This window comes from Bombina bombina, chromosome 3, assembly GCF_027579735.1.
Source record: "Bombina bombina isolate aBomBom1 chromosome 3, aBomBom1.pri, whole genome shotgun sequence".
In the NCBI taxonomy this organism is placed as follows: Eukaryota; Metazoa; Chordata; class Amphibia; order Anura; family Bombinatoridae; genus Bombina; species Bombina bombina.
In genome coordinates, this window is record NC_069501.1 from 527663961 (window position 1) to 527688775 (window position 24815).

Sequence of the window (24815 nt, forward strand, 5' to 3'; positions counted from 1 at the left end):
GTCTATAGTAATAACACCACCATCCTCTAGGGGGCAGTATACGCAATTCATTGCTAAAATCTCACGAGAAGTTGTTTTTACTTCCGGTCTCTCTTTTACTTCCTGAAGCCTGGCATAGATACGTATTGGTGAGTTAGGGTAGCGTGACATGCGGTTGTATACGTTTGTTATATGCTATGAGAACGTTATTTTAGTCTTCTGTGTGGTTCGGTCTGACATATAAGACGTTTATTAAATAAATGGATTCTATTGATGTATACTGTTTCCGTACTTTTATGCCCAGTACATACATATAGGGGGCCAACATGTTTGAGCCTTCAGCGACTTCGTTTCATACAGCTTTCAAAAAAACGTTCAATAAAAGTATTAACATTTGTATTAGAGCTTTGATTAAATCTATCAGTAACAAAACAGGGTCCGAACTCCAATCACCGTTTTCCATATTTGGAAGAGCCAATCTGGGCTTTAGTCCACAGTCAGCAAGGTTACCCACTGTCTTAAATTTAGTATAATTGTTTTGCAGTTGGTATCTGATAAAGCCAAGTAGGGATATACAGGTAGTAGAGTTAGCCATGATAAGCTAGCAGTGTGCATTTTCATTTCTCAGAATTAGAAATCGCTAATTTTAAGAGCTAAATTACATGAAAGGGGAGCAAAATAAAGAAAATATATTTCATAGCAGGACCTTTTATATCATAATCTCAAGGTGTTAACTGTTTCTTTAAACCCATTCTGGCTAAAACGTTTATTAATAATATATTTCTCTCTTTATGAGCTGATATTACTACCTCAAATATCGCCAGCTGTCTGGCCATATTTTTTTTTTTTTTTATAAAAACATCTTAACAAATAGTTAAATAAATACATGTAAGAGTTTGTACTGCTACTAAGTTAAAATATTTTGATTAAAATACTTAAAGTTGTTTATACCAACTATTTGATTTGCAGCATTTTCAGAATATGCTTTTCGGTCTTAGACCTACACATTTTACTCTAAATCTGTGTAATTTAATTACCTTTTATATTAAATGTAAAATATATCAGAACTGTGTTGGCAACAAGACTAGCTTCTCTTTTTTTTTTTTTTTAGAATCCATCTCCCATACATAGACATAGGAGCTAGGTGATTGAAGGGGCTCTTCCATGGGTAGTTAAAGGGACAGTCTAGTGAAAAAAAAACTTTCATGATTTAGATAGAGCATGTAAATTTAAACAATTTTCCAATTTACTTTTATCACCAATTTTTCTTTGTTCTCTTGGTATTCTTAGCTGAAAGCTTAACTTAGGAGGTTCATATGCTAATTTCTTAGACCTTGAAGGCCGCCTCTTAAGAATGCATTTTAACAGGGTTTTCACCACTAGAGGGTGTTAGTTCATGTTTTTCATATAGATAACACTGGGCTCGTGCACGTGAAGTTACCTGGGAGCCATCACTGATTGGCTAAACTGCAAGTCTGTCAAAAGAACAAATAAAGGGGCAGTCTGATACAAGATAATCACAGAGGAAAAAAATATATAAATATAACTGTGTTGGTTAGGCAAAACTAGGGAATGATTAAACAAGGGATTATCTATCTTTTAAAACAATAACAATTCTGGTGTAGACTGTCCCTTTAAAAGGACAGATATGTTTTGTTTTTTACTGTAGGGACAGTAAACACATTGAAATTGTAATATAAATGGGCTATGTGTAGTAAAACAATTTTTAAATACACATTCATTATTTTACCCCCTGTTGATGTAATTTTGCTCTGAAATACTCCGAAATGAAAAAGTGCACTGAAGGCATATCAAGACTAATCCTGCTACATATATTTCCCTGAATTGCTTTAACAGTTAAAGGGATATGAAACCCACATTTTTCTTTCATAATTCAGATAGAGCATGCAATTTTAAGCAACTTTCTAATTTACTCCTATTATCAATTTTTATTCATATCTTTATTTGGAAAGCAGGTTGGTTCAGAACCTGGGTAGCACTTGCTGATGATTGGTGGCTAAATGTAGCCGGAGCATTGAAGCATTCGAATACAGGTGGATTGATTTTCCCAATTTGCACGGCGGACCCCGGCTGAGACCTTTCCTAGGGCTTATACAGCCCATACATACATATAGCGATATGGGGGGGGATTACGATTTAATTGCAATTTTCACATCAGCACCCCCATAAGCCCCCCTCTGTAACCTACATAAGCCCCATCAGCTCCCATTGTAACCCCCGTAAGCCCCCCTCTGTAACCTACATAAGCCCCATCAGCTCCCATTGTAACCCCCGTAAGCCCCCCTCTGTAACCTACATAAGTCCCATCAGCTCCGATTGTAACCCCCCCTTTAACATCATAAGCACCGACTGTAACCACCATCAGCCCCCAACCCACATAAGTCCCAACGCACCCCCTCCCTGTAACCCGCATCAGCCACAGCGCACCCCCCTCCCTGCAACCCGCATCAGCCACAGTGCTCCCTGGTAAGTCGGCCCCCTCCCTGTAACCCGCATCAGCCACAGTGCACCCCGGTAAGTCAGCCCCCCCCCCCCGCCTGTAACTCGCATCAGCCACAGCGCATCCACCTCCCTGTAACCCGCATCAGCCACAGTGCTCCCCGGTAAGTCGTCTCAATGTCGTAAGACAGGCACGGCAAGTCGGCGGCCCTCCTGTACATTATAGTTGACGTCAAATGGTGCAGGGCTAAAAATCGCATACTCTCGCAGTTTTAAAACCGCGGCGATTAATCGCGGTTTAAAATTGCATCCGCGATCGTGCAGCCCATATATATATAGATATATAGATAGATAGATATATAGATAGATAGATAGATATATTTATATATATATATATATATATATATATATATATAAGTCCAAGAAAGAGCACTCTCACCTTAATGTTCAGCTGCCAGGGTGCCAGCGGTTCAATATATGGGACATAAGAACATAGTAACATAGTAGATAAGGTTGAAAAAAGACTGAAGTCCATCGAGTTCAACCTATACAAATCTAAAATACTTTCAAAAAGCTCCAGTTAAGCTTAAATAACCCCATTGAAATGTGACCCATTTAATACTAGCAATCATATCCATGAATTTTGTTTATATACAGAAATTTATCCAGACTATTTTTAAATGTATCTATGGTATTGGCATTCACTACCTCCTTTGGTAATGAGTTCCACAATTTTATTGCTCTTACAGTGAAAAAATGTTTCCGTTGCAGGAGATTAAATCTCCTTTCCTCCAACCTTAAATTATGACCTCTTGTCAGAAACAATTTTCTTGGAATAAACAGAGCTTCTGCCATCTCTGTATATGGGCCTTGAATATATTTATATAAAGTAATCATGTCACCTCTCAAGCGCCTTTTTTCTAAAGAAAACAGACCCAGTTTGGCTAGCCTCTCCTCATAGGTTAATTTCTCCAATCCCCTTATTAGCTTTGTGGCCCTTCTCTGAACTTTTTCTAGTTCTGCAATATCTTTTTTAGCAATCGGTCCCCAGAACTGCACTCCAAACTCAAGGTGAGGTCTTACCAGGGCTTTAGATAATGACAGAATTATGCTTTCCTCCCTTGAATCAATGCCTCTTTTAATACATGCTAGTATCTTATTAGCCTTTGAAGCCGCTGCCCTGCATTGTGCACCCATCTTTAGCTTGTTATCTATTACTACTCCCAAATCCCTTTCCTCCTGTGTTTGGCTAAGTCTTGTCCCATTTAAAAAATACGTAGCCTGCTTATTTTTACTTCCAAAATGTAGAACCTTGCATTTTTCCGTATTAAATCTCATTTTCCATTCACTTGCCAATAGTTCTAATTTTAGCAAATCCCTTTGTAGAGAAGACACTCTCTGGTCTTTTTATCAAGTGTAATTTAATATATCAAGCGTGACGTTTCGGGGACACACTCAGAGTGCCTTCTTATGATATATACTATATATATATATATATATATATATATATATATATATATATATACACACTCACTATCTAACAAAAGCGAGTATACCCCTCACATTTTTGTAAATATATTATTATATCTTTTCATGTGACAACACTGAAGAAATGACACTTTGCTACAATGTAAAGTAGTGAGTGTACAGCCTGTATAACAGTGTAAATTTGCTGTCCCCTCAAAATAACTCAATACACAGCCATTAATGTCTAAACCATTGGCAACAAAAGTGAGTACACCCCTAAGGGAAAATGTCCAAATTGGGCCCAAAGTGTCAATATTTTATGTGGCCACCATTATTTTCCAGAACTGCCTTAACCCTCTTGGGAATGGAGTTCACTAGAGCTTTACATGTTGATGAGAGAAAACTGGGTATGGGTGTACGTAGGTACACACAAGCCCAAAAGGGGGCGCTTACCAATACTAAATCTAAAAACAATCGCTAAAATACAAATAGAAATATAAAATATAATATTAAAATGTATATATAAAAACCATACACCAACAGAACACAAAAGTCCAATATAATCCAAAAGGCGGCACACGCCTCTGTTCTTTTTTCTATAGCTTTACGTGTTGCCACTGGAGCTGATGTATGTTAGAGACCTTGCGCTCCCCCACCTTCCATTTGAGGATGCTCCACAGATGCTCAATAGGGTTTAGGTTTGGAGCCATTTTTGGCCAGTCTATCACCTTTACCCTCAGCTTCTTTAGCAAGGCAGTGGTCATTATCATGTTGGAATACTGCCATTTGGCCCAGTCTCCAAAGGGAGGGGATCATGTTCTGCTTCAGTATGTCACAGTACATGTTGGCATTCATGGTTCCCTCAATGAACTGTAGCTCGCCAGTTCCGGCAGCACTCTTGTCTTTGTATTCCTCACCTGGTTGCCGCCACACACACGCTTGACACCATCTGAACCAAATACGTTTATCTTGGTCTCATCGGACCACAGGACGTAGTTCCAGTAATCCATGCCCTTAGTCTGCTTGTCTTCAGCAAACTGTTTTCAGGCTTTCTTGTGCATCATCTTTAGAAGAGGCTTCCTTCTGGGACGACAGCCATGCAGACCAATTTGATGCAGTGTGTGGCATATGGTCTGAGCACTGACAGGCTGACTCCCCCACCCCTTCAACCTCTGCAGCAATGCTGGCAACACTCATATGTCTATTTCCCAAAGACAACCTCTAGATATGACCCCAGAGGCAGAACTTTTCTTCACTTTCTGCGATGAGATTTTTTTTAGTGAAAATTTTTCTACAGGTCATTTTTAAATAAAATTATATTTTAAATTAGACAGTTACACTAAGGCACCAGTTCAACTGCAATGTGTTGGTTAACTGAAGAATAAAGCACTTTTTAATGCTTTATAATATAATTGCATTGCAAATTAGCTGCATACAAAAAAATAAATTTTAAAATTCAGAATAAACAACTTTGCAGACTGGGAAAGGCTAGGGGGCAGGTTTGAAAAAAATCTCTGAGTGCCAGTAAACAAGCAATGTGCTGCTGCTGCTTTGCAGCGCTACTGCATATTTGACTGCTCACTTCAAACAACACTTTGCTCTGGATGCACTGTGTTAAGAAAAACTTATACACTGCAACTAGAGCACAGCTCTGTTTGAAGAGAACTGTCTCATGTGGAGCAGCACTACAAAGTTCAAGCCCTAACGGTTCCTGCATGTGTCCTGTTCTTTCTGCAGACATGCTGCATTTTCTGTGATGACATCTCAGATCACTGTATGTTCTGCCTTGGGGGATATGACACTGAGCACGTGCACTCAACTTCTTTGGTCGACCATGGCGAGGACGGTTCTGAGTGGAACCTGTCCTGTGAAACCGCTATATGGTCTTGCCCACCGTGCTGCAGCTCAGTTTCAGGGTCTTGGCAATCTTCTTATAGCCTAGGCCATCTTTATGTAGAGCAACAATTCTTTTTTTCAGATCCTCAGAGAGTTCTTTGCCATGAGATGCCATGTTGAACGACCAGTATGAGAGAGTTTGAGAGAGATAACATCAAATTTAACACACCTGATCCCCATTCACACCTGAGACCTTGTAACATTAACGAGTCACATGACACCGGAGAGGGAAAATGGCTAATTGGGCCCAAATTGGACATTTCCACTTAGGGGTGTACTCACTTTTTTGTTGCCAACAGTTTAGACATTAAATGGCTGTGTGTTGAGTTATTTGAGGGGACTGCAAATTAACACTGTTATACAGGCTGTACACTCACTACTTTACATTGTAGCAAAGTGTCATTTCTTCAGTGTTGCCACATGAAAATATATAATAAAATATTTACAAAAATGTGAGGGGTGTACTCACTTTTGTGAGATACTGTATGTGTGTGTGTGTGTGTGTGTGTGTATATATATATATGGCATGGCAGATGTATTTGCAATCTGTAACTCAGGCAGTTAGCCCCACTGATACACACGGCTAGACTAAAAGCATAAACGTTAAGTTTGTTACAGCATTTGGCCGGACAGTGATAAGCCAAGGAACCACTTAGAAACATAGATATTGACGGCAGATAAGAGCCATAGGCCCAGCAAGTCTGCCCGATATTACCTAACAGTATAAACTTATCTAGTTTGTAGGATAGCCTTATGCTTGCCCCATGCATTTTTTAAGTCCCCCACAGTGTTTGTCGCTACTACCTCTTGAGGAAGTTTATTCCATAAATCAATCACTCTTTCTGTAAAGAAGTGCTTCCTCAAATTTCTCCTGAATCTACTACCCTTTCTTGAATTTTCCATTTTATGTAAAATACCCACATCCTCAGTTTTACTAAGCCCTTTAACGTACTTGAAAGTTGCTACCATATCACCTCTTTTCCCTATACTGGTAAGTTTTATTTTTTAGACCATGTACCATTTTGGTAGCCCTCCTTTCCACAGATTCAAGTCCTAACCTACAGCCGATGCTTGTTGGCTTTCAGCAATACATACTAATGGGCCGATTTATCAAATGCATGGCGGACATGATTTACTGTGCAATGCCGCCCCCTGCACATTTGCGGCCATCAGGGGGGGTCAATCATCCCGATCGTATCTGATCAGGATGATTGCAGGCTGCCACCTCAGAGGTGGCGGGCGAGTTAAGGAGCAGCCATCTTAAGACCGCTGCTTCTTAACTCCTGTTTCCGGCGAGCCAGAAGGCATGTGTGGTATAAGCAGCATTGGCTGCTTGATAAATCAGCCCCTACGAATGGTGTGACAACAAGTAAGAAGATACCGTGAAGTGATTCATGGGTTTATAACGGTTTGGCCAAATGCTGAAATAAAATCTTCACTTTTATGCCCCTACGTGCACATAAAATTTATATAATTATAGCCAAAGGCCATAATTTATATGAATATAATTCCTTTAACTATATTGTTTAGAGAAAAAAACAACAATATATAATGTGTGGGTTTCTCATAAAAATTTGTTCTAAAGTAGGACTTAAATGTGAGCAGCATCTAAAAAATTAAAAACAGCTTAGCACAAGGGTAGAAATGGCTCAGCAGTTAAGATGTCAAACCTCAGTAAATTCCCATGCTACAATTCAGAAGAAAACATAGTAAGATTCAATGAGATGACTTTTTGCATATTTGCTGTTTTAGTCTCTACATTTTTACCAACTCCACTTCTGACTCCACAGCTTTATGATTTGACATGTGCATGTAACTGTTATGTTCTGCTCTTTCCCCTCTTAGACATGACACGTTCCAAGCAGATTGGCAATCACAAGAATGATAAGAAGAAAAACATTGCCAAGCAATGGAAAACCAAGCGCAGGTTCAAGGATCTAGATCAGATCCATGTGGATATGCTGCCAGGGAACGCACAGAAACTGCTGAACCAGGAAGTGGACTACACCTTGCCTGGCAACGCTCAGAACTACTGTCTCCACTGCGCGTGAGTGTATAGTTCATCCGGAATATCCATTTTAAAAGGACGTTTTGTCCCATCTACTCAGAATACTGAGGAGTCACCCTATATATATATATTTTTAGGAGACGGTGAATATATGTTGAAGAATCCAAAAACATAGGAGTTAGTAGTAGCATTTTAGGATACTTGTTTCTAGACATAAACATATTTGAGAAGCCTGCAGTTAAGGGGCATGCCATTTTAAACAACTTTCTAATTTACTTCTATTGTCTAATTTGCTTGAATCTCTTAATATCATTTGTTGAAAATCATATCTAAATAGGTTCAGTAGCTGCTGATTGGTGGCTGCACATAGATGCCTTGTGTGATTGGTTCACCCATGTGCATTGCTATTTCTTCAACAAAGGATATCCAAAGAATGAAGCAAATTAGATAATGGAAGTAAATTGGAATGTTGTTTAAAATTGTGTTCTCTGTCTGAATAATGAAATAAATGTTTTGGGTTTCATGTTTCTTTAAGATTGTTTGCACAACCCTCTCAGAGACTGTATTCTGAAGTATTTTAAATAATGACCCTCTAACCTTCTACAGAATGATTGCTTGATCAGTGCAGGAGCTCATTTATGTATGTCCCTAACTACTGTAGACACAGCAAATCAATTAATACTTTAGATGTTTTTCAAGGATTCTGCTTTTGGACTGAAAAACTCAGAAAAATTGGCTACTAAAATGGCAGTTTTAAATGCTTTTAAAAGATTATTTTTGCAATACAGTTCTTGTGTCAAATGTAATTATTTATAATGCATTCATAAAATAAATATCAGTAATGTCTCCATTATGTGGTAAAAAAAAACAACAATGTGCATGAGTTTAGGATTATAAGAACCTCTATAACGTTTGATAGTTATAGAAAACCAGTGTCCTAGAGCAGTGGTCGCCAACCAGTGGTCCATGAGAAGATGTTAGTGGTCCTTGACACCATCAAGCAGGAATTAGTCTCCTCTGATGGTGTCATCCTGTCGTGCCGCAACTCCCTACAGTGCCTGGCTGGGCATCAGTGAAAATGGAGGAGGAGTTAAATTACAATCTCCCTACGCAATCTCCCTACTCATTAGGAAGTATTCTCTGTTTTGTCATTCAGTTAGTTAATTCCAAAAAAATATTCTTAAACATGTAAATATATACACAATGTAAACTTAGCTATGGTTATACTAGTTATGTACAGTATGTGTGTGCTTGTGTGTGTGTGTGTGTATATATATATATATATATATCACAATTATTATTATGTTAGTGGTCCACAGGATTAAAAATTGTGAGTTTAGTGGTCCCTGAGGTCCGAAAGGTTGGCGACCACTGTCCTAGAGTAATTAATGGGACACTGAACCCAAATTTTTTCTTTTGTGATTCAGATAGAGCATGCAATTTTGCACATTTTGTTAATGGAAGTAAATTGGAAAGTTGTTTAAAATTGCATGTTCTATCTGAATCATTAAAGTTTAATTTGATCTGAGTGTCCCTTTAAATTGGAAACCATCCCAGAAATGGCCCACAGTTACCTGACAAGTAAAGACAGCATGTTCCTATTTATACACCCATATAATTAGCAAGAACAAAGTACATCAGGCTGCAGTTATAAGAATAGGAACACATTGGATAGGCATATGAAGTCATGTGCTTATTTATTTAAGTACCTGGAATTACCCTGATTGAAAGAAATGATTATAAGGTATTAATTCAGGGTGTGTTTAACTCATGTATAACTCAGAGTAGTAGAACTGAGACACTAATACAATTAGTACAAAAAAAAGAAATGAAAGCAGATCAGCACTTCAGGTAGATGTACATAAATTAGTATTTATAAAAATTACATTTTATTACAAATGCTTGTTAAAAAAGCAAGCAGATATACTGAAATATGACAGCAACCCGGGAGTTTGGTAAGATCTGCCAATAAATGAAAAAACACTACACTATTGTTAGGTGAACACTAGATTCTGAAAACATATTTCGAATAGTATATTGAAAATAATCTTTTTAATATAAATAAATGGGAAAACCTAGACTATAGTAATATTGTCAAATGGGTTTGGATTTGTTAAAGGACCAGTAAATAAAGTAGATTTGCATAATCAACAAATGCAAGATAAAAAGATAATGCAATAGCACTTAGAAAAATATCTACTACTAATTTAAAGTTCAGCCTAACAAATTTCAAAGTTATGTCTTTTTCCACTCCCCCTATATCATGTGACAGCCATCAGCCAATCACAAATACATATTATACATATATTCTGTGAATGCTCAGTAGGAGCTGGTGACTCAAAAAGTGTAAATATAAAAAGACTGTACACATTTTGTTAATGGAAGTAAATTGGAAAGTTATTTAAAATTGCATGTTCTATCTGATTCATGAAAGTATACTTTTGACGTGAGTGTCCCTTTAAGTATGATAGGGTTTCCTTGGGTATTTATAACACTGAATTTTTTTCTTGTTGCTATTCATGATATTTCTATCGTAAATCATGTTTAGTCCCTTTTGTTGACAATAATATTAGGTCAAATAACCCCACCAGCTTTTCCACGCCCTGTATTCAGGGTTCCCACAAGAACGATCTAGAGTAAAGGGAAAAAAAATAACAAGTGTGTCATTAAAAGGGAGCAAATTAAAACCAAAAGCCCCTGATGTGGTCGCATTTCACTATTTCCTCAGGGAGGGAAGCGGATAGTGAAATGCAACACATTAGGGGCTTTTGTCTTTAAATAGTAAAATAACTTTTCAATACACACATCATTTGTTTAGTCCCACTTTCCTGTAATTTAAATTAAAAGGATATTGTAGTATAAAAATGACATGCTAAATTTTAATTTTAGCTCTATTGACCCTGCAAGTGTTTTTAACTGCTCAGGAGCTGCAGAGAACTGCTGGCTATGAATGGACATTGCTGTACAGCTGCCACTGCTGACTGGCTTACCATTTGTTTCTTCTTGAGATCCTTAGTTCTTTACGGCTGCACTTTAACTATGTGTTTAACCCCTTTTCTGGTTGTAAACACACAGACTTACAAAGGCCTATAGTACAAGTGGAGCGCTATTGATAGCGCAGGGTGATTTAACTATAGCAGTGTTAGCTCTCAATAGAGCTAATATTTTCATTCTCCACTTGTAATCTAGCCAAAGTAGTGTTAACATTTTTGAATGAGGATTAGACGTGCACATAGCAGGCCTCAGAAGCCTAACTTTGCCATATGTTTGTCCTTAAAGGGATACTAAACACATTTTTTTTCTTTCACGATTCAGATAGAGCATGCTATTTTAAGCAACTTTCTAATTTACTCCCGTTTTCTTCGTTCTCTTGGTATATTTATTTGAAAAGCATAAGTGTAAGCTTAGGAGCCAGCTCATTTTTGGTAAATTAGCGCATGCAATTTTATGCAACTTTCTATCTGACATCCTCAAATTTGGCCCTCCAGAGGTTTTAGAACTATATTTCCCATGATGCTCAGCCAGCATATCAGCATCATGGGAAATGTAGTTCTAAAACATCTGGAGGGCCAAGTTTGAGGATGTCTGCTCTATCTGAATCATGAAAGAAAAAAATTGGGTTTAGTATCCCTTTAATTAGCCTCAGCAGAGATGATCAAATAACAAACTGCAAAACAATGGAGCGTTTTTCTAACAAAATGACCATGGCTAGCTGTGTCTGCATCAGTAACAAGTCCTTATCCGATTTTCAAATAAGGCAAGTGGTAGGCGAAGTATATATATATGTATGAATGTGTATATATATATATATATATATATATATATATATAAAATTAAATATGTATTTATGAATATATAGAACATATTCTGCTATGTGAAGAACATTGGAATGTTAAATAATAATATTTCATGTCGGGTTAGTGCACTTGGTTAAACGTGATCAGATTTTGCATGCACTATATTCATAGTTTTGCTTTTTGCACGTGTCAGGTTAGTGCTCGTGCAAATACTTTTTCCTTTTAACCTTTAATACACACACTACCCGGCGCACATAAAAAGTTTACTTCTAGCATATTATCTAATTTTCTTAGTTCTCTTGGTATCATTTGTTGTAAAGGATACCTAGGTAGGTTAGCTGTGAGCTAGCTGCTGATTTGTGGCTGCATATATATGTCTCTGGTCATTGGCCTTCATTCACCAAGCTCCCAGTAGTGTATTGCTGCCCCTTCAATAAAGGTTACTAAGAGAATGTAGCAAAACTAATAAAATAAGTAAATTGGAAAGTTGTTTAAAAATGTATGCTCTATTGACAAGCGATAGTCTTCATAAAATAGGTATTAGAGCTTCAATATCTGAAATTTGTATCTCGGACCATGCCCCTATAATGCCCGATATTCCAGGTGAGAAAGCCAGTGCACGAATGCCACGCTTTTTCTATCCAAAATACCTGAACAAAAATGTAAAATTTAAAAATTGGTTAAAAATTAAGCTTGAAGAATATTTTCAACTCAATATTGGATCAGTTCCTAGTGTCTCGACTATATGGGAGACCGCAAAAGCAGTGTTAAGGGGAGAAATTATTGCTTATATGACTAAAGGCAAACGGGACTCTAGATTAAAAGAAAGAGAGGTAACAGCCGCGGTAACTAACGCTATAACAGATATTTGGGCTCTACCTCGGAGGATAATTGGAGAAGATACATCAGGGCAAAGAGAGATTGCAATATTTTTCTAACCTCCCATACATCACGTACAGATTTAAAATATCAAGCAAATCTATATAAATATGGCAATAAATCAGGCAAACTACTTTCTAAGCTAGTAAAAAATTCCAGACAATCCTCGATAATTGAATCTATACAAGATAACGAGAATCTATTTACTTCACCCATAGAAATCTCTGAGTCTATCAGTATTACAAAACAATTTATTCTCCCTCCTTTTCTGAAATTGCAACACTCGTAAAATTTTGGGAGGACACGGCTGTTACAAGCTGTAGTTCTGAATTTATTCTTAAATTAAACTCCTCAATTTCAGAACTAGAAGTGAACCAAGCCATCCAGCCATTCAAATCGGATAAAGCTCCAGGTCTGGATGCGTTGCCAAACGAGTTTTATAAAAATTTGGCGCTGTCACTTACTCCTCACCTAACTAAACTCTTTAACTATTATTATACTGAAAGCTCTCAAATCCAGCTAATTTCGTAGCATCACAGACAACTCTCATATTAAAGGCTGGGAAAGATCCTTGTAGAAGAGAATCTTATAGGCCTATTGCCCTCCTAAATACTGATTACAAGCTATTCACCTCCATTTTGGCTAAGAGACTTCTAGAAGGGCTATCGGAAATTATCCACAGAGATCAAGCAGGATTTCTTCCTAACCGCACCTCGACTTCCAAAATTAGACAATTACTTTTACTCACTGATTACTTCAAGAATTCCAAGAGTAGTCTGTTGAAAGATTACCCTGATGCCGCGGTCCTAGCGATCGACGCTGAGAAAGCGTTAGACCGCGTGTGTCATGATTACTTGTTGGACACATTATACTGGTTTGGGTTTAGTAATAACTTCCTAAATCTAATTAAAAATATTTGTACTCAGGCTTCTACCAGGTTACTTATAAACAAGTTGGAGTCGAATATAATTAGATTGGAAAAAGGCACTCTGCAAGGTTGCCCGCTTTCGCCATTATTGTTCGATCTCGCAATTGAACCCCTAGCCATTAAAATTAGGCAACAAATTGAAGGCATAAAAATTAATAATAAAAAAAAGAGGTGAAGCTGGCCTTATATGCAGACGACTTACTGATTTACATGTCTAATACCTCTTCAATTATCCCAAAGCTTAAGAAGCATAATGGAGTTATTTGGCCAATTTTCAGGCTATAAAGTGAATAAGCTGAAGTCCGAATTGCTCTGGCTAAGAAAAACAAAAAACTCCTTGGTAGATAATCCTTTTAAGACAGTCTCTAATTCCTTCATATATCTCGGGGTTATTGGTATGCCTTGAACATTCCCCAATTTTGGCACAAACTATCACTTATATGAAGAATTGTCAGAATCTTCCCCTCTCGATATCAGGTCGCATTGCGCTTTTTAAGATGGTGATCCTGCCTAAAATTCTTTATATATTACATTATATTACTCTGCAGTCCGCCGCTTTATTTGGCAGTCAAAAAAAACTAGAATATCTTTACATAAATTGTCTTTTCCTAAACAACTTGCTGGTCTTGCCTTTCTGGATTTATATCTTACAATCTAGTCTTTCTTGGCCGTATTGTAGTTGACTGGATTACAGAGTCGGATCACTTCACAGATAATGGGTTAATATATAGCATGATTTACCCATTTTCGCCTCTATCTCTGATCTATGTTCTTTTTAATTCAATTCCTAAACAGGTGAAATTATACAAAACAATTTACACGATAATCCAGGCTTGGAGCAGGATTAGAGCGCAAGCTGAATTAAATACTAATATTCCCAGATTTCAAACCTTTCTAGGCAACCCAGAGTTTCAAAAAGGCACACAATCCCTACTACTGCAGAATTGGCACAGGAAAGGGCTTTATCTGGTTTCACAGCTTATTAATTCAGAGGCACAAGTTATTAAATCCTTTGAAGAGCTGAAACAAGAATTTGACCTTAATAATCACGATTTTTATGGATATTTGCAAGCTAGACACTATACTCTGCAATTAGTTAGTAAATTTTCCTGGAAATGGTCATGGGGCAAACTTGATAATTGGAAAATGCAAGAAGGAAAAGAGGGCGCCACAATAGCGTGATATTGTTTGGTAATGTGAGTAACAATATAAGAACAGGTAATATGCTTACCAGAACAAGAGGCACTGTACTGTGACCAGTGCGTGACAGCTTGCTAGCACTTAACAGTGGCTAGTACACTGGGGGGAATACGTTCCTTGGAGTCTTTTCAGGTACCCCCTGGGCAAACTTTTCTTGGTGCTTGTAATTTCAAATAGAGAATCGGACTTGGCGTGTTGTTGTATTATGATAGAATACCACAAAGCACGGACAACTTCTTAATTAAAATTGCTTTAATATGACGCGTTTCTCAACCCCAACTGGGTCGTTTCCTCAGATAAAAGCGAATGCAAGTAGTTACATTTGTTAGCATTATATACACATTGTATCTTAAAAAACAGGAAGTTGTCATAAAATATTTGTCCAATGGGAGTGCATTTCAATTGTGAGAACCCAATCTTAAACATCAGCTGTTACAAATTAAGATATATAAAAATTATACATAGAAAAATGATAAAAAAATAATAATATATAGAAAAATAATATAGATAGAGAGATAAACAAATCCTTTATAGGGACTTTCTATATTTTTCCATAAAACTATTAAAACCTAACTAATGACCGGCATGCTAGAAACATGCATCTATTTGTTTCATTAGTATTGATACTAAAATTCCTTGATGTGTGTTCGAGACCTAAGGCACTGCAGAAAAAAACTATTCCTATATGGCCAATATAGGATTTCATATAGTTGTGTGTGTGTGATAAAAAAATCTTGTATGATGGCCCCGTTGATATCCTGTAAATTTGTAAATCTGTAGTAAATATTCCAAACTAGCCTGACTAAAGTGTAATATTTGTTAAGCTATTATAAGATATTCTTACACTTTATTTCCTGAAAAGAATAAACCTGTTTGATCTTTGAATTAGTCGCTGTATTCAATATCCACAATTGTCTGCTGAGTGTGATGTGATATTCAATGTTTGAAAAACTCCAATTTTCTATTGGATCCAATATGGTATAGCTGTTTATTTAATAGTCTGTATGTGAACTTATACTAAATAGTGGAGTATCTGCTCAAATGTAAAAGGATATATATAATATAAATGATAATTGAAATATATGTATGTGTATGGGGAGGTATATAAGTGACTTGTATTGTATGATAAGGATGATAAGGATATTGGAATTCATGGAATGCCTATGAAATCAGATCCCATTGTAACAGTGTGAATACCATTGTTAAAAATAAATCATAGCCTATACACTAAATTCACCATGACAGTGGAACTACCAATTGTGTGTGAAAGCAATGATGTTGCTGTGAGAGAATAATGTAGATACGAGGTAGAAAAGGGGAATTGAATCTAAAATGAGTGAAAACAAATTCATGGATATATAGATAGGTGTACAATGATATTTGAGTGTATGTGATGAATGGAGTATTGTGTAAGACCTGTATATGAGGTGGTGTTGGGGTAATAGTGTGGATGGATAAAAGTTTGGTAAAGGAGAGTGTGAAAAAGTCGGTGGGTTGTGAGGATCCATTAATTGAAGGCTGCCAAATCCAAATTTGCATTAAGCCCATAAGGATGTAGTGTCTTCAATCGATAGATCAAATATGTCTCATGTTGTCTGAGTCTATTGAGTCTGTTATAATCCGAACTTTTGGGAACAAAATCAATGGGAATATATTTGTAAATATATGGATTCCCATTGTGTTGGGTTAAACAATGGTTGTGTATACTATGTTTGATTTTGGTTTTTTTAGAATTTTTGCAGTTGCGATGGTGTTCTCCCCATCGATTTCTCAGCTTCCTGGAGGTGCGGCCTACATATTGGAGGCCACATACACACTCCATGAGGTAGACTGTGAAAGATGAATTGCAATTAAAAAAGATGGGGATCTGAAATAACTCACCCGTTACTGTGGACTTAAATTTTTTTATACCAGATCTTTTTATACCAGATCTTATAATTGTACATGATCCACAACCTGTCTTGCCACATTTATAAATTCCATAACACACAGGAGAAACCAACCAGTGAGCCGACACGATCACCCTGGACGACTTAACCAGTGAGCCGGCACGACCACTCAGGTCTCATGGTCATAACATTGATAATACATTGATTTTTTAAACAGTGCGTTTCGATGTCAGGCTAATATAGAACAACAGCAGACAGAGAGCACTTTTTCAGTTTTACGACAATAGATATATTTTATTGTTTTTAAGTCAGAGATATTAATTTCAAATACAACAGTAGATATATTCTTTTTGAAAGCAAGCAACACAATACACAATCACACATATTTTTGTTTTTAAGTCAGAGCTATTAATTTCAAATACAACAGTAGATATATTCTTTTTGAAAGCAAACAACACAATACACAATCACACATATTTTACACTATCAACACAATATATTATTTTTTCAATTATACTCAATACCAAAAATACATTGAGACGTTCCACATTCTTTTGGACCAATTAATTACTATTCTAACATGCAGTCCAAGGAAGAAAGAAATTCCAAGCGCATGGGCTTCAATTTGTCCAAAGAGATTTCTATTGTAGAAATATTATCTGAAACTCATGATATCAAACCTATTTTACTTACTAGAAGAGGAAATTAACAAAGAAAATAGACATTGGTGGGATCTTACCACCTTAGAGAAATATTTAGAAATTAAACACATACCCAGAGGACTTAGACTGCTGAAACACTGTTCATTCAAGGATAACGCTGAAACCATCAAAAGATGGTATGAAGCCTTGGATGAATGCTCTTTCAGCTTAATTAAAATCCTAATAGACCATAGGAGACAAATGTACAACCAGAGTAGTATTAACATAGAAAAAATCCAGACAGACCTCAAGGTATATCAACAAAATCCAGAATACAATAAAATTAACAAAGACATCAATGATAGAACTGACAGATATCAAGAGAATCTAGTTAATAACAAAAATAAGAAATTACAAAGGGACCACGAAGATTATATCAATGATTGTGTATATACATACAACCGTAAGAATGACTCACAAGAGAACACAGTGAACTATAGTAATGAGAATCAGAACGAATGGACTAGGGTCCAACATAGGGGGAACAAGAACAACAAACAGAAGGCTCCATTTATCCAAACTGACACCAACAATTCACATATACAGACTAACCAATCACATATCACAAACACCTGGTCTCATAACAGAACACTTTACAACAGACCACAACAATACACACACCACAATTACAAAAATGGATTCCAAAGGAATCAATATCAAAATCATCACAGAAACAATTATTACAAAAACTCTTACCAACCAACACCAATTCAGCACCAACACCCATATAACCCACATTCATATCAATACAATCAAGCACAACACAATTCCAACAAATCTTTTCAATCACAACACACACACGAATTGGGAGAAACATCATCTTCCCACAAAGATTTATATTATGGAAGACCAAATTATAGTCACCAACACCAACATATAGACTACGTCCCACCCATTAAACAATCCATATTGGGACCAAGGATCAATGGTCACAATTCACATCAAAATATTACACAACACACATCACAACATGACACATTTGAACATCCCAACAGATTCAGAGCATTGTCTATTGAACACCGAGGACCCTACTCTGACTTAGAGAGCCCTAGTACCAGCAATAGCCCATCACCTTTTTTAGGGATAGGCCCCCAAACGAGAATGGAAAGTCCTCAAATAAGACTAGGCAAAAGACCTCATACCCTAGAAAACGAGGCTCAAGAGGCAGAGCCCTTGCCGCCAAGGAAAAGGAATTATCCAGATTAGATCAAGGGATTTTTAATCTTTCCACATACAAATTATCTATCCCAGAAAAAAAGAGTATTGAAGCGAGGGCTATCTTTATGTCCACCAAATACGCCAAAAATGTTTGACATTTTTGTTGATCTAAATAATTTTACACGCAAACTGACCCTACAGAAGTATTTTGCGAATAAAAAACTAAAAAATAAGCAAATAGAATCTTCCCAAGCACAATTAATTTTGACTGATTCCATGTCATCCAACAAAAATCTAATTTGCTTATATTCAGACACTAACGAGCTCACCACTCACCTTTTTGATGGTTATATACACATCGATGTTAAAAATAAATCTAATTTTAATCCTACTAATGTAGGGAAGGAATACATAGAGTTATATCAAAACATGGTCTTGGAGGACTTTGATAAGTATTTGAAGTCCAAAAAGAAAAAGAATAATTTCTGTCTTTTGAGTCACCAAAGGGCTATCTCCAGTCTCAAGAACAATCCTAATATCATTATCCGCGACGCCAACAAAGGCGGCGGAATTGTGATTCAAGACATAGCCAATTACATTAGAGAAGCAGATAGAATTCTGGGAGACTCAAATTATTATCAAATTTTACATGCTGATCCTACTGGCAAATATTTACATTCTTATACTGAACTCATAGAAAAAGGTGTGTCTTTGAATATATTAAACAAAAATGAAAGAGATTTTTTAAAAATACAAAATCCGGGCATTGCCCATTATTATCATTTACCAAAAATTCATAAAAATAAAATTAACCCTCCAGGACGTCCCATCATTGCCGGCATCGGTAATCTCACTTACAACCTGTCATATTTTATAGACCAATATTTGCAAAAATATGTGGTAACACTACCATCATACATTAAAGACAGTACCCATTTATTACAGCATTTACACAAAATCAACATTGGAAATAGAAATCTCATTTGGATTACATGTGACGTTAGTTCGTTATATTCAAACATCTCACACAATTTAGGTCTAGCAGCCATTTCTCATTTTTTGAAAAAATATATTTTTTTACCTAGTACACAATGTGATTTCATTTTAGAAAGTATTCTTTTTATTTTACAGCACAATTATTTTATCTATCAAGACAGGTATTACTTACAAACCAAAGGGACGGCCATGGGGACCAGGTTTGCCCCAAGCTTTGCCAACCTTTTCATGTGTTATTTTGAGGAGAGGTACATCTACCCTACAGAGTTTGGGGCAAGCCTGGTCTTCTATGGCTGTTATATAGACAATCTAATCTTTCTATGGGAGGGAGATATCACCAGGGCCAACCAATTCATAGAACATCTGAACTGTAATGACATGGGTTTAGACTTCACGGCAAATATACAAACCAAAAATATTGAATATCTAGATCTTATATTAAGTATGGATAAATCCAACATTACCTCCAAAACTTATTTTAAAGATGTTGATAGCAAAAGCTTTTTAAATTACCATAGTAATCATCATAAAAATTGGTTATGCAATGTACCATACAGTCAGTTTCGTAGGATACGACGCAATTGTAGTGATTATAATACCTTCTTGGAACAGAGCCAAATATTGTATAATAGGTTTATAGAAAAAGAATACCCCCCAAGTTTACTTGATAAAGCTTTAACAAGAGCCAAAAACCTAAATAGAGAAGATATTTTATCAGACAAAAAAACCACCAATACAGAAAATACATTTGGAAAAGAAACTATTTTCATAACACAATACAACTTTGATTTCTATCAAATCAAAAACATACTACATAAACATTGGCATATAATACAAAGAGATCCTGTTCTTAAACATCTAGTTAAGGATATACCAAAAATTGTCTATAGGAGAGCGCCCACACTCAGAAATCAGCTAGCTCCCAGTAAGAAAGTCAAACACAAATTAACTAACAAAACATTACACTACTCGAACAGAAACAAAGGGCTTTTTGGCATGTATGGAATTTATAAATGTGGCAAGACAGGTTGTGGATCATGTAAAATTATAAGATCTGGTATAAAAAAATTTAAGTCCACAGTAACGGGTGAGTTATTTCAGATCCCCATCTTTTTTAATTGCAATTCATCTTTCACAGTCTACCTCATGGAGTGTGTATGTGGCCTCCAATATGTAGGCCGCACCTCCCAGGAAGCTGAGAAATCGATGGGGAGAACACCATCGCAACTGCAAAAATTCTAAAAAAAACAAAATCAAACATAGTATACCCAACCATTGTTTAACCCAACACAATGGGAATCCATATATTTACAAATATATTCCCATTGATTTTGTTCCCAAAAGTTCGGATTATAACAGACTCAATAGACTCAGACAACGTGAGACATATTTGATCTATCGATTGAAGACACTACATCCTTATGGGCTTAATGCAAATTTGGATTTGGCAGCCTTCAATTAATGGATCCTCACAACCCACCGACTTTTTCACACTCTCCTTTACCAAACTTTTATCCATCCACACTATTACCCCAACACCACCTCATATACAGGTCTTACACAATACTCCATTCATCACATACACTCAAATATCATTGTACACCTATCTATATATCCATGAATTTGTTTTCACTCATTTTAGATTCAATTCCCCTTTTCTACCTCGTATCTACATTATTCTCTCACAGCAACATCATTGCTTTCACACACAATTGGTAGTTCCACTGTCATGGTGAATTTAGTGTATAGGCTATGATTTATTTTTAACAATGGTATTCACACTGTTACAATGGGATCTGATTTCATAGGCATTCCATGAATTCCAATATCCTTATCATCCTTATCATACAATACAAGTCACTTATATACCTCCCCATACACATACATATATTTCAATTATCATTTATATTATATATATCCTTTTACATTTGAGCAGATACTCCACTATTTAGTATAAGTTCACATACAGACTATTAAATAAACAGCTATACCATATTGGATCCAATAGAAAATTGGAGTTTTTCAAACATTGAATATCACATCACACTCAGCAGACAATTGTGGATATCGAATACAGCGACTAATTCAAAGATCAAACAGGTTTATTCTTTTCAGGAAATAAAGTGTAAGAATATCTTATAATAGCTTAACAAATATTACACTTTAGTCAGGCTAGTTTGGAATATTTACTACAGATTTACAAATTTACAGGATATCAATGGGGCCATCATACAAGATTTTTTTATCACACACACAACTATATGAAATCCTATATTGGCCATATAGGAATAGTTTTTTCTGCAGTGCCTTAGGTCTCGAACACACATCAAGGAATTTTAGTATCAATACTAATGAAACAAATAGATGCATGTTTCTAGCATGCCGGTCGTTAGTTAGGTTTTAATAGTTTTATGGAAAAATATAGAAAGTCCCTATAAAGGGTTTGTTTATCTCTCTATCTATATTATTTTTCTATATATTATTATTTTTTTATCATTTTCTATGTATAATTTTTATATATCTTAATTTGTAACAGCTGATGTTTAAGATTGGGTTCTCACAATTGAAATGCACTCCCATTGGACAAATATTTTATGACAACTTCCTGTTTTTTAAGATACAATGTGTATATAATGCTAACAAATGTAACTACTTGCATTCGCTTTTATCTGAGGAAACGACCCAGTTGGGGTTGAGAAACGCGTCATATTAAAGCAATTTTAATTAAGAAGTTGTCCGTGTTTTGTGGTATTCTATCATAATACAACAACACGCCAAGTCCGATTCTCTATTTGAAATTACAAGCACCAAGAAAAGTTTGCCCAGGGGGTACCTGAAAAGACTCCAAGGAACGTATTCCCCCCAGTGTACTAGCCACTGTTAAGTGCTAGCAAGCTGTCACGCACTGGTCACAGTACAGTGCCTCTTGTTCTGGTAAACATATTACCTGTTCTTATATTGTTACTCACATTACCAAATAATATCACGCTATTGTGGCGCCCTCTTTTCCTTCTTGCATTTTCCAGCTTTTTTCCCTACTCTCTGGGACCAAGAGGAGCTGCCTGCCTTCACGCCATTATCGTATCTAAGAAGAAAAACACCTACACGGATTCACAGAAACTTTTTATTTTAAGGACACACTCACAAGCCGATTCCTGGTAGAGTTGTACACTGACTTTGTTCGTCAATTTTTTATGATTTTTGTTTGTATTTTATCAGCGCGCTTTTTTTATCCCTACCTGGGATATCCTAACCTTGATAATTGGCCTATTTTGGTCAAAGCAGGTCACTTCTCTATCTCCTTATGGTATTCATACCTGGTCTCATATAAGGGAGAGTCCAATTTGGGTAACTTAGCCCAAAAATGGACAAATCTTATCTCCGACAATATTGATCAAGATCTACATGTAACATGCTCCTTATCCTTGCTTTTCTGCGCCACAATTGCGGAGACCTGGAGAGACTCCTATATAAAATTAATATACCAAACTTATTATACTCCAGATAAAGGCTACAGATGGTATAATTAGAACTTAAACAAATGCCCAAAATGTAGCTTACCACCTGCAAATCTAATTCATATGATCTGGGCTTGTCCCAAATTACAGCAGTTTTGGAATAAAATAGAATTTTGGCTGCTTAAAGTGCTGAAAGTAACTCCCCTTAAACTTACCTTGATAGACATTATTTTCCTGATAGTTAAGAATTTACCTTCAGATGAATCTAAGCTAGTAAATTTGGTCATTCCTGCAGCCAGAAATTTAATTTGCAAGAAATGGAAGAGCAAATTCTCGCCGTCAATCACGGAAGCAAAGAATTGTCTTAAAAAACAATATTTAATCGAGCTACAGACTTGAATTTGGACCGAGAAATAGCTTCCTTCTTCAAAAAAATGGTCTAAATTCATCAAAATATTTCCACCCAGAGAAATTGATCACCTGATATTCCCATTCAGAAATACGGAACTAGTCTTGCTAGGTATTTGGTACAAGGAAGGATAGGACAGAGAGATATATATGTAAATATTTCCCTAATTTTAAGTTATAATATACATTTATTTATTTATTTTTTGCGGAGGGGGTTTCTGAGTGAGGAATTAGGAGGCATTTAAGGGTAGTCAGTACTCCGTTTATTATCGGGTTAAAATTAGATGATAGGTTAACTGTGTTGTAAACAACCAGCTATGTTGCTATTAGATTATAATTTTAAAATTCCCATCAATGTACCAAGAAAAGTTTATTAGAAGGGAAGTTTAGGACCATCACTTAATTGATAAAATTGTGATGTTGATCTACTGTTTTTGCTTCAATTGACATTGACTGTAAGAAAATAACATTGTATTGCATTATTTTTTTTTCTACCTTTTTAAAAAAAAAAAAATTCTGACTATGTTTTACTGCTTTTCATGATACACTGTTGATATAAACATTAATAATAAAAATAAAAAAATAAAATAAAAAAAATGTATGCTCTATCTGAACCATAAAAAAAAAATATTTTGAGTTTCATGTCCCATTAAGGCACGTTATTGAAATATTACATATAAAATATTTTTAAAAATGAATAAAAATTATTACATACTGTAAAATATTCTAAATAATCTGTAGAATATATCTATGTATTTTACAGTATGTTTAATTATTTTTATAATTTTTTAAAAATATTTTATGTGTAATATTTAAATAACGTGCCTTAAAGTGAAGGTAAACTTTTTTTAAAAAATACTATTAAAAACAGGGGCACTTTCATTCATCAAAGTTTACAAAGCAGCCGTTTTGATTAAAAACTTGCCTTTTTTCTTATCACAGCCAGAGCAGCTTCCCCCTCCTGGAAATCCTCTCTTCACACGTCAACAATGACTAATCCGGCTTCCTCCAATCACAGCTTTCCCCCCAGGGTAGTCATTGCCTGAGGCCATGCTGTGATTGGAGGAAGCCGGATTGGTCATTGTTGACGTGTAAAGAGAGGATTTCCAGGAGGGTGAAGCTGCTCTGACTGTGAAAAAAAAAAAAGGGTAAGTTTTTAAACAAAACGGCTGCTTTGTAAACTTTGATGAAAGTGCCCCTGCTTTTAATAGTATTTTTAAAAAATGGGCTTTCATTCATCAAAGTTTACCTTCACTTTAACCCCTTGAGTTTTAACGACGGCTCTGAGCCGTCACAGAGTTTCCCACTCAGGTGCTAACGACGGCTCAGAGCTGTCGCTAGCACTCTCCCACCTTGAGGGAGATCTGGGGGCTCCCACCCGCTGCTACCCTGGTGATCGGGCCTGTATAGTGACAGGCATCATCGGGGCTTCACGTTTTGTGCGGTGACGTCACACACAATGACGTGATGACTTCACCATGCAACTTTATTTAAAAATTACAATAACAAGTATAGGGAAAGGGGGCATGCTGCTATCTCAGGCATCTAAACAGCTACAGACCCCCAAGACCCACCGTTGGAAAGGTAATCG

At 36.2% G+C, this 24815-nt stretch overlaps 1 protein-coding gene across 1 annotated transcript in view; it reads left to right on the top strand.

Annotated features, from left to right (window-relative positions):
- The window catches only part of ZNF593 (zinc finger protein 593), a 28885-nt gene continuing 4070 nt past the window's right edge, over positions 1–24815 (top strand). Inside the window, exons 1-2 of the mRNA XM_053706964.1 lie at positions 1–128; positions 7648–7849. Coding sequence (XP_053562939.1) covers positions 7650–7849 — 200 coding nt within the window. The 5' untranslated portion in view covers positions 1–128; positions 7648–7649. The remainder of the gene's footprint in view (positions 129–7647; positions 7850–24815) is intronic.